Source organism: Camelus bactrianus, chromosome 7, assembly GCF_048773025.1.
Source record: "Camelus bactrianus isolate YW-2024 breed Bactrian camel chromosome 7, ASM4877302v1, whole genome shotgun sequence".
Lineage (NCBI taxonomy): Eukaryota > Metazoa > Chordata > Mammalia > Artiodactyla > Camelidae > Camelus > Camelus bactrianus.
In genome coordinates, this window is record NC_133545.1 from 1,329,685 (window position 1) to 1,347,587 (window position 17,903).

General features: G+C 40.5%; 1 protein-coding gene across 6 annotated transcripts in view; it reads left to right on the forward strand.

Moving 5' to 3' along the window:
* The window catches only part of LMBR1 (limb development membrane protein 1), a 122,399-nt gene that overhangs the window by 4,254 nt on the left and 100,242 nt on the right, over positions 1 to 17,903 (forward strand). For 2 of the 6 annotated variants that reach the window (XR_006727641.2, XM_045522615.2), the window contains exons 1-3: positions 11,937 to 12,065; positions 13,396 to 13,468; positions 15,472 to 15,511. Coding sequence is in view for 4 of the 6 variants with exons in the window: in XM_045522615.2 (XP_045378571.1) it covers positions 11,952 to 12,065; positions 13,396 to 13,468; positions 15,472 to 15,511 (227 nt within the window). In the remaining 2 variants the exon portion in view is untranslated. Of the gene's footprint in view, positions 1 to 11,936; positions 12,066 to 13,395; positions 13,469 to 15,471; positions 15,512 to 17,903 lie in introns of those variants that run through there. The other 4 variants (XM_074366653.1, XM_074366652.1, XM_010962958.3 and 1 more) reach the window with 3 other exon arrangements.

Here is a 17,903-nt window from a genome sequence, read left to right on the forward strand (position 1 = left end):
TCATACACAAACTTTTCATTTGTTTGTCTGTCACCTGCTTTTGATTAACCTGTTTTTAAATAATATGCACCCATAAACCATCACACAGGCTTTTAAAACATTGACTTTAGCTTACTAATCCCCATCAGGAGAACTAAACACTGACAGTAATTGATAGGTACCTGTTCTTTATGCTGCCGTAGTTGCACAGCAACACTCATCTTTCAATACATCTGTTCTTTGGATGCATTTATTTACATGGTATCTTCGAAATAGTTTTCTTACATTGGTGCCACTTTCACAAACATAGTTATTACTTTAAAATGATCACCGATTGATACATGTGTGTACTAAAAAATCTCCATAATCCCTTCACTGAGTTAATAATAAAAAACATTTATTGAATATTTACCAGGTGATGTTATTTGAGTCTCTCAGCAACCTGTGGAGTAGGTATTTCACAGTACCTGGCAGAGGTGGTATAGTGTGCGATAGAGCCAAAGTTTGAGTCCAGGCAAGCTCATTCCATAGCCTGAACTATATTTACAGTCCTACAGGGTTTAAACCTCCACTGTGACAGGGTTCAGTGGGATCCAGCTGGGTCAGTTACATAAAATGCAGGAGTTGGCTTATTGTAAGGCTGATGAAAGGACCTAGGAGAGCCTATGAAGCTAGCTGGCAGGGAGCTTTGGGGTCTGGCTGCACGATCTAAATTCTTCCTTATCCTAGCTGTAGACAAAGCTCCCTTACTTGGCTGTAATATTTTGGGGGACAGTTGTAGGGCTGACTGGGACTTTTACAACACTAGAGGTTTTAGGACCCTGCCATTTATTTGGCTCCCTTTTGGCTAAACAGGAGTGAGGAAGAAGTGCAGATGCCAAGAATCATCCCCCACCTGCTGCTTCCCTGGAGAGTTTACCTGCCTTTCCCTCCAGGGTCTTGGCCTCACCTCTGTGGCTTACTCCTCCTTTTGGAGGTGAAAACTTTAGCCCTTTTTTCTTGAGAGTAGGGGTTGGGCAGAAGATGGAGCAGATCACCAATCTGGTACATAAATTTGGAATGCAATTGTCTGGGGGTCCGCAGTCTTTTCTGACCTTTGTCATTGTTCTTCAGCCAAAGACCACTGGGAACACACCTGTAGTTGGACAAGTCAGGTTTACTGCATGTTATTGCATGTCGCAGTGAGGGGTAAATGCATACCATGGGGAGCTGTGGGGCATTTCCATAAGAGAGTATTAGAACAGAACCTGGTAAAATAGGATTTGGGCTTGTGTTAGGTGATTTGGGAGGAGTTTATGGAAGTGTGGCTTTGATCTGTATTGGATGCTGTTAGGAAGCAGAGATTATTCTATGATTGAATATCTTCATAAATCTTACCTAGAAAAAAAAAAGATTGGAGGGAGGCAAAAACTGTAATTGGTAGAGATGCAAGTCATTCATGTTAGCCAGAGTGGGGAAATGTTTGGTCGTTTTTAATGATTCAGACAGTGTTCATGTTTTTTGTCTTTGTTCAGGCATGATTACAGAATTGTCTTATTTATCCTTTACCATTATAGTCACAGAGTGGCCTTCTCGGATGTTAATGTTCCCTGAAGTGTTTTATTTTCATCGGGGGAATCACTGAGGCCTAGCTGTGAGTTGCTAGCCGCTGTAAACGACACCAAGGCCAGCTCCCAGATGCGGGGGCGGCTTTTCCCTTGCTCATTGTGTTTGTAAAATCTTAAGAGTGGATGGTGTAGTAGATACAAATCCAATAGCCAACAGATATTGAGGTGATTTTATAGTATAGGTGAGCAACGAGGAATGGGATAGAAGTATAGAGGATTCCTTGTGTTTGATTTTGCTAAACTGGGTTAAATCAATGTCCCCTGGTAGGCGGTACAGTGGCCCATAAAGATGTCCACCTGGTAATCCCTGGAGCCTATGAAAATGTTCTCTTAGATGGCAGAAGGTACTTCACAGATGTGATTATGTTAAGGGGAAGATTATCCTGGATTATCTTGGTGAGTGCAGTGTAATCACCAGGGTCCTTATAAGAGGAAGAGGGGACGGGTAGAGTCAGAGATGTGAGGGCAACCAGAGGTTGGAGTGATGCTCTCTGAAGATGGTGGAAGGGCCACAAGCCAAGGAATGTGGTGGCCTCCAAAGTCTGGAAACGTCAAGGAAATGGGTTTTCCTGTGGAGTCTCCAGGAGTGACTAGCCCTGCTGACACCAGTGCTTTTAGGCCAGTGAAACCCGTGTTCAGTACTGTGAGGTAATAAATTAGTGTTAAGTCACTTAGTTTGTGGTGAGTGATTACAGCAGTTTGGCCTACACATTTCTCCTTGTGAGTAATCCTCACCTGTCTAGTTCTGTAGAACTCCCACCTCTCTTGAGGTTCAAGGAGACTGAGGCATTCCTCATTACACTTGAGATGTTCTTTTTCCCTATTCTTTCCTTTTTATTTTATTTTTTTAAAGATTTAAAAAATATTTTATCTATTATTATATTATTAATTTTTTTTTATTTGGGGGAGAGAAGGTAATTAGGTTTATTTATTTTTAGAGGATGTACTGGGGCTCAAACCCAGAACCTTGTGTATGCTAAGCATGTGCTCTACCACTTGAGCTATACCCTCCTCCCTCTATTCTTTCCTTTTTAAATGACAGCTGAAAGTATATTTCCTGAGACATGTAGGCATCCAAAGAATGTCATATCCTTTCAACGTGATTGTTAGTGCTAGTCTTCCTTTTGTTTCCAGGCCAAAATTATGCAGTGAGATAGAGTATGAAATCTCTGAGAGCCATGTGCTTTTGTTGTGTTCTCCACAGTGTCTGTAGTAGGTTTTGTTAGTATTCACTGATGATGATGTTAGTGCTTTGAAGATTATATCTAAATGTAACAGTACAAGTCAATTTCCTGAAAACCTTGCTAGTAAGATAATTCAAGGAACTTAAGACATTATAGGAAAAAACAGACATGAGGGAATAAAGTTCAGAATTTATTTTTAGAAGTCCTTATAAATGTTTTAACACTGAAAACAATTCAGAAAGGACACCAAATAAAGACAAAAAAATTCTAATTTTACACTGTTACTGTCTATCATCCTTTGTGTGTTAGAATCTTTTCAGGATCCCCTTCCCTAGAATTTCAGTGGAATTCTTGTAAATGCATGTTTGATTGTTTTGAATAATATATATCATGAGAAGTATTTCTCTATGTCTGTTCCTCCATCCAGATGTTTAGTACCTTTCTGATTTTTGACTTGGAGTTTTTAACTCTAAGATCCAACTCTTGTCATTCTTCTGGCACTGAAGAATTTCTGTGCTAGAGGTGGGGGAAGCTGTGGGTGACCTCTCCCAGTCACAGGATGTAGAACCCTGGCTCTGCCCTCAGTGATTCCTTGTTAAAGCACTTTTTATCTTTTAAGTACCTGTCTTCCTACTGGCCTCACAGACTGGTGATGAGGGGCCTTCCAAGACTCAGATCTCCCTTCCAAGGTGTCACTGTAAAAGTCATTCCTCTCTGTCATCCCACTTTACCTGCCTTTCCACTGCTGACGCATATCCACCAGGAGTGACTTGAAGTTTGAGGATACCATAATTTCTTGGCTCTTAAAAAGCCTTGTAGCACTAAATTTGGATAAACTTGAAATTGCCTGAGAGGAACCTGAAGTTGCAGAGGGAATACAATATAATTTTTTTGTGTGTGTAGCTGTGTCAGGACTCATGATAAAAGTCATAGTGCTTCAGTTGTGTAGGCCATAGACTCTCTAGATAGGAACTTTTAAAGTTATTCTGATATTTAATTAATAACAATTTTTACATGGGTATCTTCTCTGGGGCTTGGGATTCAGGAACATTCCACATATCTCTTAAAGTACAGTTTTTGACCTTAGAAAGTCATTCATGTAATATTATTTTAGCTCTTCTCAAATTTACTGTCTGTACCTTTCATGGAGCACGAGAACTAAGTGAGGAATTTGACAAGGAGCTGGGCATCTGGTGCTGCAAACGCGTTTGTTTCACCAGCGTGCTAATTCATGAGGTTGCGGTTTTATGGAATTGATCTGAGTTACTTGATGTTGTATATTTTAACATTAGATGTATTATTGAGGCCTATAAATGTTGTTATCCCTCGTCTAATACTCTTCCAGAGCCCCCAGCTTTAACCCTTACTCTCTGTCAGGAGCCTGTGTTCCTCCCTGCTGAACGCGGGGCAGCTTCGTTGGCTCTGGATTGGGGCAGGGTGGGTTTCAGCCTTATCTTTGCTGCTTACTAGCGTGTGGTGTGGGTGAGTTGCTTAATCTCTTGGAACCTTACTTTTCTTATCTATAAAAATGAGAGTTTTCCCCAAAGTTGTGAGAATTGAATTAGAGTGGTGCTGGGTGCAGTGCTTGCCACTTGATCACGTGGGATGTGCTGTTTCTGTGGACTTTGATTAGCTTGATCAAGGATAGATGATGTTTGAACTAGTTGCTAGTTTCAGAGTTCTAGTTACCAGGAGCACTTGATGTAGCTTTGTTAGCTTGAGGGATGTCTAGATGTTAAAAAGAGCAAGGTGATAGGAACTTTTTTCTTCATATTCATATTCTGTACTTGCTCTCCAGAAAGTTCCATGCAGTGGTTTTCTAATTTGTTCCACTGCTGGCTATATAATTTTTGGGGCCCAGTGCAAAATGAAAATACGGGTTATTTGTTCAAAAAACAGGAAAAAATTGCCATTGAAGGTACTAGAATATAAAGCTTATTTCTTTATTCTATGGATTTTTTTCCCCAAATCTTTCAAAAGGAATGGCAGAAATCAAGTAAACTATAATAGAAATGAAGAATGAACTGTAGGACGATTACAAAAGATGTCACTTACATGTGTTGGGAATACCAGAAAGAGAAGAAAGACACAAAGGAACAGGAGAAATACTTGAAGCAATAAGACTAAGAATTTTCCGAAAATTAGTAGACACCAAAGTACAGATTCAACAAGCTCAGAGACCACCAATCATGGGATTAAAAGAAAAAAGCCCCAAAAAACTCCATCTAGGCATGTCATATTCAAGCTACAGGAAATTAGGAAGAAAGAGAACAGAGGAAAAAAGTCAGAGGAATAAAACACCTTACAAATAGAAGCTCAAGAGTAAGAATTATATCAGATTTCTCTTCAGAAACCGCACAAGCAAGAAGAGAGGAGGAGTGAAATATTTAAAGTGTTAATAGAAAAAACCAAATCCACCAACCCAGAATTCTATATCCAGCAAAATTATTCTTCAAAAATAAAGGAGAAAGAAAAACTTTCTCAGACAAAGAAGTTCTTAAGAGAGAAGGAAAATTTTTTAGGTGAGAAACCCAGATTTACGTAAAGAAAGGAAGAGTATTAGAGATGGATAAATGAGGGTTAAATAAAAGCTTTTATTCTTGATCTAACAGATGATAGCTTATTGGAAGTAACAGCACCCCTTATGCAGTGATTAGCTTATGGATAAGTGAAATGAATGACAGTGATGTTACAAGGCATAGGAGGGAGGGATTGGGAAAGCTTTGTTGTCAGGTACCTGCACTACCCATGAAGCAGTATAGTGTTCGACAGTGGACTTGGATTCGTGTAAATGTGAATTACAAACTCTAGGGCAATCACTACAAATATTTAAAAAGAAGTATAATTGACATGCTAAGAGATGAGAGAAAAGAGAGTCGTATAAAATGCTCAATTAAAGCCAGAGAAGGCAGAAAAAGACTAAAAGACAAAAAACAGGAAGGGCAGTGAATAGAAAATAATTAAAACTATGATAAATATTAAAACAATATCAGTGATCACTTTAAATTTGAATGATCTAAATAAATCAATTAAGGACAGAGACTGTCAGAGTAGATTAAAAAAACCCCACTGTACGTTGTCTGTGAGAAGTTTAGTTTAAAGACGCAGATAGATTAAAAGTAAAAGAGCACAGAAAAGATATTCCACGCTAACACTAATCAAGAGAGAACTGGAATAGCTGTGTTAACTTCAGGCACGGTGGATTTCAGAGCATGGAAGATTGTCAGGGATAAAAGGAGCAATACATAAAGATAAAGGGTCAGCTATCCAAGAAGACATAACAGTCCTCAGTGTGTATGCACCTAACAACAGAGCAGCAAAATACATGAGGCAAAAACTGATTAAACTGCCAGGCTAAGTGGATGAATCCACTCATATAGCTGGAGACTGCAACACACCCTTTATCGGCAATTGACAGATCCAGCAGGCAGAAAGTTAGTAAGGGTGTATAGTTGAACTGAGTAACACCATCAGTCCCCTGGATCTAATTGACATTTACAGGCTCCTTCATCCAACAACAGCACAGTGTACATTCTTTTCCAGCTTGCATGGAACATTCACCAAGATGGACCACGTTCTGGGCCATGAAACACACCTTAACAAACTTAAAAGAATAGAAATCACCCAATGTCTGCTCTCAGATCACAGTCGAGTTAAACTACAAATTAATAACAGCAGTATAGCTGGGAAGCTCCAAAGTACTTGGAGATTAAACAGTACACTTCTGAATAACAAATGGGTCAGAGAAAAAGTCTCAAGAGAAATTTAAAAGTATTTTTAGTTAAATGAAAATGAAAATACAGTTTATCAAAATTTGGTGGGATGCTGCAAAAGCAGTACTTAGAGAGAAATTTGTAGCACTGAATGGATACATTAGGAAAGAAGAAAGTTCTGTAATCAATAGTCTAAGCCTCTACCTAAACTAAACTAAAGAAAGAAGGGCAAAGTAATTCCAAAGTAAGTAAAAGAGAAGAAATAATGAGAAATAGAGCAAAAATCAGTGAAACTGAAAACAGGAAATAAATTTTTAAAATCCACAAAATCAAAAGTTTGTCCTTTGAAAATATCAGAATGACGAACCTCTGGCTAGACTAAGAAAAATAGAGGGAAAACACAAATTACTAAATTGGAAATGAAAGAGAGGTCATTACTGCTGCTTCTGTGGGCATTAAAAAGATGTAAAGGAATATAATGAACAGCTCTATGCCTGCATATTTGAAAACTTAGATGAAATGGACAAATTCCTTCAAGGATAACAATTTACCAAAATTCACACAAGGAGAAACAGATAATTTGAGTAGGTCTATATCTATTAAAGAAATTGAATCAGAAGTTAACCTTCCAAAAATCAGTGCCAGGTTGGCAAATTCTACCAAACATTTACGGAAGAAGTGATATCAATTCTCTGCAATCTCTTACAGAAAATAGAAGCAGAGGGAATACTTCCTACCTCATTCTACAAGGCCAGCATTACTCTAATACTAAAATCAGACAAAGACAGTGCAATAAAGGAAACTACAAACTGATATTTCTCATGAGCACAGATGCACAACTCTACAAGAAAATACTAGCAAACTGAATCCAGCAGTGTATAAAAAGAATTGTAGAGAAATCACTTAATGTGATCTGTCGTATCAACAGACTAAAGAAGAAATATCCTATGATCCTACCGGTAGATGCAGACAAAGCAGTCGACAAAATTCAGCACTCATTCATGATAAAAACTCGCCGTAAACTAGAAGTAGAGGGGGACTTTCTCAACTTGGTAAAGAATATCCACAGAATATCTATAGGTAACATCACGCTTAACGTTGAGAAGCTGGAAGCTTTCCCGCTAAGATCAGGGACGAGGCAAGGATGTTCCCTCTCACCACTGCTTTTCAGCATTACTGGAAGTCCTAGCTAATGCAATAAGAAGAGAAAAGGAGATGATAGATACATAGATTGGGAATAAAGAAATAAAACTTTCTGTTTTCAGATGACATGATCATCTATGTAGAAAATCCCAGTCAGTAACAACAAAAAACTGCTGGGGCTAATTAGAGGTTATAGCAAGGTTTCGGGATACAGAGTTAGTAAACAGCAGTGTTAATTGCTCTCCTGTGTACTAGCAATGAAAAAGTGGAACTTGAAATTAAAAGCACAGTACCATTTCCATTAGCAGCCTCCTGCCCTGCCGCAAGTGTTCTTAGATGTAAAGCTAACAAAATATGTTCCAGATCTGTATGAGGGAAAGTACATACTCTGATGAAAAAAATCAAAGAAGATCTAAATTAATGGGGAAATCTTTTATGTTCGTGGAAGAAAGACTCATTATGAGTAAGATGTCAGTACTTAAGTGTTTGTTGCCTGGGTAGACTTGACAGAAATAGTTGTAAAGCAGCTGAATTTCCCGCCGCCGCTGCTTTGTTGGATCTTCGTACTGTACCCCCGATGACATCTCATTGCTTCACAGTCACTGCCACATATTGGAAGGCTGAGTCGTCTAAACTTCCACCTTTCTTCCAGTTCAACGTGTTCTCCCTTTGCCCTGATCATACTTGACTGAGGCTAAGGGACCAGCAGTGGGAAGGGAGTGCGACTTACTCAGTTTATTTTAAAATTATTTAGGCCCTCAGCAAGATGCAAGAGATACACCAGATAGTTCCTATTTGTGCTTGCACCTTGACCCCTAAAATATACTAGATACAATGCATGGCTTAGGAGACAAGTTTTATTTACATGAAACATTTAATAGAAATCAGTTGCTGTGGACAATGTGTGAACTAGGAGTACTGTGGGGCTTCAGAAAGAGGGAGGCTGTGTGGCTGGAACAGTTGTGATTGGGCTGAAGGGCCCGAAGGACAGAGGGTGAGTGACAGCTTGTCCCGGGGCTGGCTGCTCTCAGATTAAGCTGTCCTTCCTTTATGTTTTTCTGCAGGAGGTGTCAGAAGGGATTTAATGAGCTTTGTGCTGATGACTTGCATTATAAGAATATATAGAATCTGAAAAATCTCAAGAATAAGTAATAAAGTATAATACTGTACATGACATTAATAAACTAGAAATTTGCTGTGATACTCTTGAAAAATGGAATATTTAACCCTTGTTAAAGGTCTAAATGTTATTTTGTGTGTGTGTGTGAGGAAATACATTGTTTTATCTTTACTGAAGCACAAGTTGAAAGACACCGGGCTGTTTATTATGATAGTGCTAGTAACTGTTGAAAGAGTAGATACCAGCATGTGTTTTGTATTCAAATTGTGGAGACAGAGCATTGGAAGTTTTGTCTTTTCTTTTTGTTGCAATTACAAACAGTGGAACAAGGATCATCTTTATATATACATCCTTGTGTACATATGCAAATACATCTGAAAGGAATGCTTGTAGCTGCTAGCAACAAAAATTCAATGTGTTTTTAATCAAACAGGGGTTTCTTTTACTATAAAAAGTCTGGAGGAATGATGTATTGATGCATGCTGCAACATGGATGAACCTTGAAAATACTACGCTAAGTCAAAGAAGCCAGACACAAAAAGTCACGTACTGAATGATTCGCGTATGTGAAACATCCAGAACAGACAAATCCATAGAGACAGAAAGAGATTTCAGTGGTTGTGAGGGGCTGGGGCGGTGAAGGGGCAGGATATGGGGTACACAGGGATGTAGAGCAGTTAGTATAATAATGCATTTATTTACTACAGCATCTCTGATACTTTTAAAAATTCATCTTTATTAGTATGTATTTGGTTTGGGTTTACTTTTTCTTTCATGGTGAATTGAGATCTTTCAAGTAAAGCAGTGTTTTATTTTTCCTTGCATATTCCATTTTAAAAAATGTGTTTTGGTGGTGTGTATTTTAGTGCGTGAAGTTTATTTCCTCATTGTGGGTTAAAGCGTTGTTCACAAAGTGCCCCAATTTGTCTTAACACATTTTGTCTTAAATTCAGCCTTGTCTGAGAGAAAAAACATACTTGACAATCCAGCTTTCTTTGTTGTTGGGTTCACTCTTCTCCCAATCCACTTAGGTTTCATGGCCCATCATTTCACTCACTCCTGTTAATACCCTAGACCAGTGGTTCTCAAGCAGTGGTCCAGCACTGAGGGCTAGTGTTTAAAACCCTGGGAACAGATGTGGTTACCTCTGAAGAGCTTGTGGAATAAGAGTAGATGTCTTGCTCAGCTCAGAAATCATAGTGAAAAATAACACTTAAAGGCTGGCAGGAAGAGGGAAGCTAGTGAGGGAGCCTGGGAGAACAGTAAGAGCAGGAGGAAGATTGCTGGCATGCCAGTTGCTGCTTACAGGTCAGGTGAAATTGAGAAAGTGTACCTTGGCTGTTGGGCCACCACCGCCCACTGTCGGAGCGCTCCGAGTTGGCCAGTGGGCGTGAAGTCGGACGGGCGGTCGGCGGAGTGAGTGGTGGTGGTGGAAGTGGAGGTCCGCAGGCAGAGGCTGCAGAGGCCCCGGGCACCTGTCAGAATCTCAGGCCTGGGGTATCTCCTGGGGACAGCCTGCACCCACTTCAGCGTCTGAGAGCCGGGCTCGGGTTGTGCGGTGCCGTCAGCACTCCTGCACTGCTTAGTCTTGGCCTGGGCTTGCCTGGAAGCCAGTTCATCTCACGTCGTCGTGCCTCCCTTCTGTTGCATTTCTCTGCTCCCTTTGTTCTCCTGTGTGACTTACCGGCATCTCTCCTCACCCTCCACGTGTAACTCATTTGATGAACTTGGCTTCCCTGTCACTGAGAAAATAGAAGCCATGGAAAGAGAGTGTCTTTGTGCTTCCGGCACCATCTACTCACCCACTGCAGTGGAGCCGCGGTCTCTTGTCTCCTGCTCTTCCTCCTTCTTTTCACTATGGATACATTTTTATATGTGGCCCCTTGAGCAGTTCTCCCTTTTCTTTCTCCTAAGAGTGAGTAAATACTGGGCTATTCCTGCAACTGTGTAACTTCTCATCTTAGAAAAAAAAAAAAACCTCTCAACAGTCTCCTTCACACGTCCTTTGCTTCCCTTTATCATAAAACTCCTGGAAAGAACTGTTTACTTTCATTTTGTCTGCAGTTTTTCTCCTCTCTTCATCCTCTCCGGTCAAGGTTTTGCCTCCACCCTTCCAGAGAAACAGCTCTTGTCCGTGTCCTGACAACCTCTGCGTGGCTAAATCCAGCTGCCTGTCAGTTCTCAGTCCTCATCTTGCTCGGCCTGCCACCACGTTTGACACGGTCGACAAGTCCCTTTTCCTGGGTGGACTGTCTTCACTTGGCTTTCAGCCCGCTGGTCTCTTGTTTGCCTACTGCTTCTCAGTCAGCTGCTGCTGACTCCCGTCGCCGTGGCTTCTCAGTGTCTGAGAGCCCAGGTCTCTGCTCTCAGGCTTCTCTTCTCTGGCTCTGCCACTACCGAGGATGGACGTCTCACCTGGGCTCAGGGCTTTCAGTGCCGTCCGTCTGCGGAGGGGCCTCTCCCCCTCGCCTGGCTCCTTCCCCTGAACTGTACTGAGTTTTACGTCCAGCTGCCCATTCAGCCTTCCACCTGAGTGAATAATAACTGTTTCAAATTCAATATGTAAACTCTCCTTCTTATTTCTACCCCAAAACTACTCCTCTTGTAATCCTTCATGACTCAGGAAGGGGCAACTCTGTCTTTCCAGTTTCTCATGCCAAGAACCTTACGTTTATCCCTGCAAGCCCTGTCAAGTCTGCTTTCAAAACATTCCCAGAACTTAACACCTCCACTGCCCAGGTCTGAGCGACCTTTCCTCTAGATTATTGCAGTCATCCCTAACTGCTCTCCCCACTTCTGTTGTTTCCCTTTTCTAGTTTATTTCCACATTGCAGCTAGAGTGAGCCTTTTGCAATATGTCAGATCATATCACTCCTCTGCTCAGAGTCCGACAGTGGGTTTCCATCCCACTCCAGGTGAGAACCAACTACACCTGTGAGAACCCACATGTACTACAAACTCCTGCGTGACCTCATCTCTTACTTCTGCCCCCTGGTTGTTGGAACCCAGCAGAGCCTTCCCTGTCTCAGACCCCTGGCACCGCAGTTCCCTCTGCCCTGAACACTCCCTCCACATGCTGAATGTCTTGCTCTCTCTTTCCCCATGACTCTTTCCTTAGAGGTCACCCCGTCAGCGAGGCGTGGCCTCCTCACCCTTGCGGGCACTCCCTACTCCCCTAGGCCCGCACTGTCAGCTGACACGCTGTATGCTTGTTTATCTGTTTTCTTGCTGGAATGTGAGCTCAGTGAGGGCCGGAACCTTTCATTTGCTCCTGTGTCCTCAGTGCTCAGAAACGCGGTTGGTATGCAGTAAGCCCACGGTAAGTAACTGTTGAGCGAATGAACCCCAACAACCTCTGTCATAAACACTAACTCCCTTGCTCATCTGACCCCCCTGACTCTAACCTCGTAAGTCACTGTGCCTCTGCCCAGTCACTGCTCTCCGTTGCTCTCTCAGCCCCACTCAGGCTCGCACTGCATCGTCACATTACGCTGTAACAGTCCCCCCGGTCCTCAGCATCTTTAGAAGACTGCCTCTGTTTCCATTTTTTCACCAATGACTGGCTTTCCCTTTGACCCGTCTCCCACACTCCAGGGGCTTGGGGAGGAGGGGCTGATGGTGTGGACGTTCTCCCGTCTGCCCGGAGCTCCTTCCAGGCTCTCGGCAGCAGGCCGTCTTCGACGCTCTTCTCTTTCTCCTTCCGGCCGCTCTCCCACGTGTCTGGGGAAAACTTTCATAGTCTTCCTCCTCCTCCTCATTTTGTCACTTTCTAGACGGCAGCGTACAGAGGGTATTCACCGCCTAGGCCGAGGTCATTCTCAGTCACACGGCCGCCCACCCTTCAGAAATCCACACGTAGGGATGATCCCTAGGCTTACCATCACCTGGAATGGTCTCCCTGAGAGTCTTCAAAGTACTTTTACCACGAGCCACAGCTCCACTACGCCTTTGCTTCAAGGACGCTGGGTCTGTGACTGTAGTGAGGTCTCCCATTCCTTCATCCATCCTTTTTGCCTGCCATCCCCTAGATCTTATAGAAAGTAAAAGGGAATTAATATTTTAAAAAAACTCTTGTTTAACTGCTGTTTATTTTGATAGTGATTTATTTATTGAATAATCCCCTCCACTTTGATTTGTGAAACCTCTTGTATGTATAACTATATTATATAAATTTTTATATAATTTATTACATAAATTTATTATATAAATTTTATAATTTTATAATTATTTTATAAATTTATTATATAAATTTTTATATAATAGACTCTGTCATTGATCTGCCAAGTTTTGGTTCCAGCACACTCTTTAAATGTTCTTGAAGCTTTAAGGTATGTTTTCATATTTGGTAAGCTCGGAGCCTCTCATTGACTTTATTTTTCAGATTTGTTGGTGATAGTTTGGTTCTGTATACTTCCACGTGATTTTGAAAACAACTTGGTCAAGTTTTGAAAAGAAAAACGTCCATTGGACTTTTTTTCTGGAATGGTATTAAACTGGGCTGACTAGTTTGTATCAAAATTTTTATTAGCCAAAATTTTTGACTTTATAATAAGTTAAATCTATTTTTACAAATATCAAAGATGAATCTTCTGTTACTGAAGAAAAGATGTGCAGGAACTGTAAATGATGTTCCATTTGTTTTGTTTCAGATTTGTTTCCTTCTTTTTGCCATTCTCTACATTGTCTCCTACTTCATCATCAGAAGATACAAGAGAAAGTCAGGTAAGTAGAAACACTGTAATTAATTAGCTTTAATAGCTTTGATTCTTAAGCCATGGGGTCAAGGCATAGTCCGTGGCTATACGGTGCCTGTCAGCGTGGTACTGTACTCAGAATGCCTGTGACTGAAGCAAGCAGTTGCCTGGTACTAAGAACATTAGAAACCATCTCCAGGGAATCTGACTGCTCACAGTGTCATCCTCTTAGACCTGAGCCCTTGTTTATCATCATTCTTCTGTTCGACTAAGAATAGTGTAAGACTGTTCAGTATCTGGGAAGTTCCAGAGTTTATGAGGTTATATGGCTCCTTGAGGCTGGTTCTCAGTGTGAACATAATCACCCCTCATCACCCCCATCCCATTCTTTCTCTGACTACCAGAATATCTTTCCTTCTTCTGAAGGAGTGTAGAATTTAGTCTCCATAATATCCTTTAGCACTCAGTTATATATTACCTTGTTTTATCCTTTTGTTATTTTGTATGTACCTTTATTTCACAAGAGGGACCACTATATCTTTATTCTTTTTTTTTAATGATCTTTGTGCTGATTAATTCACAGATTTTTGTGTCAGTTTTATAAGTAAATAAGCAGTTGCTTTACTGACTTCTGTTAAATTTTGGAAATCACAGGGTTTCCACCTGTGATGCTGGGCTAATAGGCGATGCCATGTGAACACTTGAGGATTCCATTTACTAAAATTCCTTATGTTATCACACTAAACTTCTCAGAATTTTGAAAGAAGTCAGGCAGTAGTGCTTGCTCTAGTGTACTGCTTGGCTCTCTGACTGCACTGAAATACTCCTTGGATTCTACAGTCACTTTTAAAGATGTTTTGGCATCAGGTTTCATAGATTATGGATGCAGAAGGGGGAAGAGATAGAGAATGAATGAATCATGTGCTGTTTTAGGGGGAATTAGGGAATGTTGAGCAGGAAAATAGGAGATATATTAGCTGCTTTTTGAGTAACCATGGGGAGGGTGTAGTGAGGACCCTGGACCTGGTTGGTAGAGTGTTGGCAATAGAATTGGAATAGATATGAAGCTATTAAGACATTTTCAAGATATGATGGTTAACTGGTTGTGGGTACAACAGTATAAAAATTAATTGTGACTATGTTATTTTGTGGTTTCTGGCTTTAAAACTATTTTGGGCAGCCAATTATTAAGAATGGAGATTGGACTAAGAGAATGGCCCAAATATGCCTTTGTCACTGAAGCGGGTGGGCACTCAGAATTCCAGAGAGCTGCACAGAGCCTCTGAGGGCAACCTCAGTTAGGTACTGAGGAGAAGGAGGGCCGGGGTGTTGTGCAATATTTTTGTAATTGGATCATAGTTTCTTTTGTCAGTAAGATTATGTGAGAGGATAAACAAGATGGCCAACAACCAGGAGAGAGGAAAAGGGTAGGTTGAGAAACACTGGAGCAAGGGCCACCTGCTACTTAAAGAAGACACAAAACATGATGAATTTCTGTCTGTAACTTGAATGAAGTGATGGCGTATTAAGGCAGTGGTATCTAAGGTGGTTTAGGATGGTCCAAGAGAATCCTCGTTATTACTAACGATAAACTCAAATTACAGCAAAGTACATGAGTTCTAAGGTTCTGAATTTTAATTTTATACAAAAAAAAATTTTTTTGCTCTTATCAACCAGAAAATTTCACTGACATTGTATAATACTAAATATACCATGATAGTGGTTCTAAGATTCTACTGAGTTTTGTTTTCTTGAGCACTAAATATTTGAAAATATTTAATTTACGTATGGAAGTTTTGTTAATCAGGATTTTTGATCAATCATAGCACTCTGTTCTCTAACCATATTCTTTCCTGTCTGATTTAATGAGATTTAGATTTGGATCTGTGCTGAAATAAACATAGTGCATTTTGAAAATCGTTTCTACTCAGTAATTGCTTCTTTGAGTTTATATTTTTGTTCATGTTTTTATTAAATTAATGAAACATTTTGTTGGAAGATAAAAATATTAATACTTGAACATTTTTGCAGATGAACAAGAAGATGAAGATGCCATAGTCAACAGGATTTCGTATGTATTTTAATATTCAATTGTTCTGTTTCTAATTCTGAAGTCATAAATTTTCAAAATTTAATTCTATCTTTTGGGCAGAAATATGGAAAAAATTCACCCAAAGTATTACAACACCCTTGGTAATATTAATCCTATCCTCAGAAAGCACATATAAGCAAATATACATGGGTAATTGAGGATTAATTATCTTTTGTTAAAATTTGCTTATTTAAGTAGCCAACAGATTTTTTATCTTCAGAAGATTTAACTAGGAAATGAGCTTAAGGTTGGGAAAATTGCTGGGCCATGAGAAAGCAAGCACTTGGCTGTCTGAGTGATCTTGGAACAGGGAGCAGACATCTGTTCTGGTCACTTGAACATTTACCTTCTGTGAGCAGACACATGGTCCCAGCTCGTCCTTTTACATTCCTTATAGCTCTCTATCTGCTTCTGTATGCTGCTCATATAGGACAGAAATACCCTTGAAAAAAGTTTTTGAGGTATCAAACTGGATGGAAGGCAGTGAATTCCTTTCTATCATATTTTGCTTAATTAAATTTGAAATTACACAGATACACCTACATAGGAGAGTATCTGTATTCCAGGAATTTTTTTTATTGATGCTTTAAAACTTTTTTGAAATAAAATAGTTCCAAATTTATAGAAGAGTTAGAAATATAATACAGAATTTTTTTTCCCCTGAACTGTTTGAGAAGTTGCTGACTTGATGCTCTGAACAGTTGACCTGCAGCTGCAGATTTGACCAACTACAGATCGAAAATATTTGGGGAAGAAAATCCCAGAAATTTTCATAAAAGGAAACTTGAATTTGCCATGCATTGGCAACTATTTACATGGTATTTACAACTTTCTGTATAACATCTTTATTGTGTTAGGTATTATAAGTAATCTAGAGATGATTTAAAGTCAGATGAGAGGACATGCATGGGTTATATGCAGACACCCCGCCTTTTATATGAGAGACTGGAGCATCTGTGGATTTTGGTGTGTGCGGGTTGTGAGGGCAGTGTTCTAGGAGCAGTCTCCTACGGATACCGGGGGATGACTGCGGTTCCTGTATGTGGCGCGTTCTCCCATAGATCTGCCACACGCCCAGGAAAACAGTGAGATTAACACCAGCGCAGTACCAGTCACGCCCCATTCCAGTGTACCAGTTGTCCCAATAATGTTCTTTGCAGTGAAAAGGTCCAGTTCAGAATCACACACTGCAGGCAGTCGTGCCCTTTAGTTGCCTGCAGACTGAACCGCTTCTGCAGTGTTTCCTTGACTTCCCTGACCTTGATGCTTCTGCAGATTACAGACCAGTTATTTGGGTTTGTCTGTTGTTTCTTTATAGTTTGTATAAGATGATGCATTTGCTGCTGAGGGATGGAGGAGAGGAGGGGAGGAGAGGGGAGGAGGGAGAGAGACTGTGTGCACTTATGCTTGTACACACACGTGCACTTTCTCAGGCACTGGACTGTTACTCAGCCTAAAAAGGAATGACGCACTGGCACAGGCTACAGCATAAGAAGCCTCAGAGCATTGGGCCGAATGAAGGAAGCCAGACACGGAGGCCACGGGGTGTACGACTCCGTTTATGAGAAATACCCAGAATAGGAACATCCACCAAAAGCAGCTCGGTGGTTACCAGGGGCTGCGGTGGGGAGAAAGTGGGGAGCAGCTGCTTGATGGGTGTGGGCTTTGTTTTGGGGTGAAGACAGTGTTCTGGAATGAGAAAGGGGGCTTGCACAATACTGTCAGTGCATTAAATGCCACTGAATTGCTCACTTTAAAATGGTTAATTTTGTTATGTAAATTTTACCTCAATAAATAAATAAATACTTTCAACTAATAAAAGACTTTAATAGGGCTGATCTGATTGATAACTGAAAAATGAATGCAAATGGACCCCACTTTACTAGATTTGGTCATTTAAATTATTTTAAATGCCCTAGGAAAAATGACTGTAACTTCACTTTGGGAATTCCATTGGGAATTATGACTGTAACTTAGGCCCATAGCTTGATGGTTTAAATTTATAGGATTAGGGGGTCTTAGTTTTATTCCTGGCACCATGACGTTTGTGAAAAATTCTTAAGTGAATTATCTTTTTTTTCTAAATTACTCCTCCTATGAAGACAGAATAATTCACTGCACTTACCTCAACAAGCCGCATGAGTCAGCCTGACTGAAGGGCAGATGTTAACATCTGCCCCAGTGCAGTCCTCCAGGTGTGACGTACCTGTGAGGTACGCACCTCTCTCCTCTCCTTTTAGTCTGGGTTCCACTTTTGATGGTAAATCTATTCTACTGCGTTTGTAAATCAGGAATTTATAAAAAGGCAAGAACACACCACTTTGGCCTTTACCTTTGCGGTGTATTTTATGAAAGTACGGCTGTTTCCTTG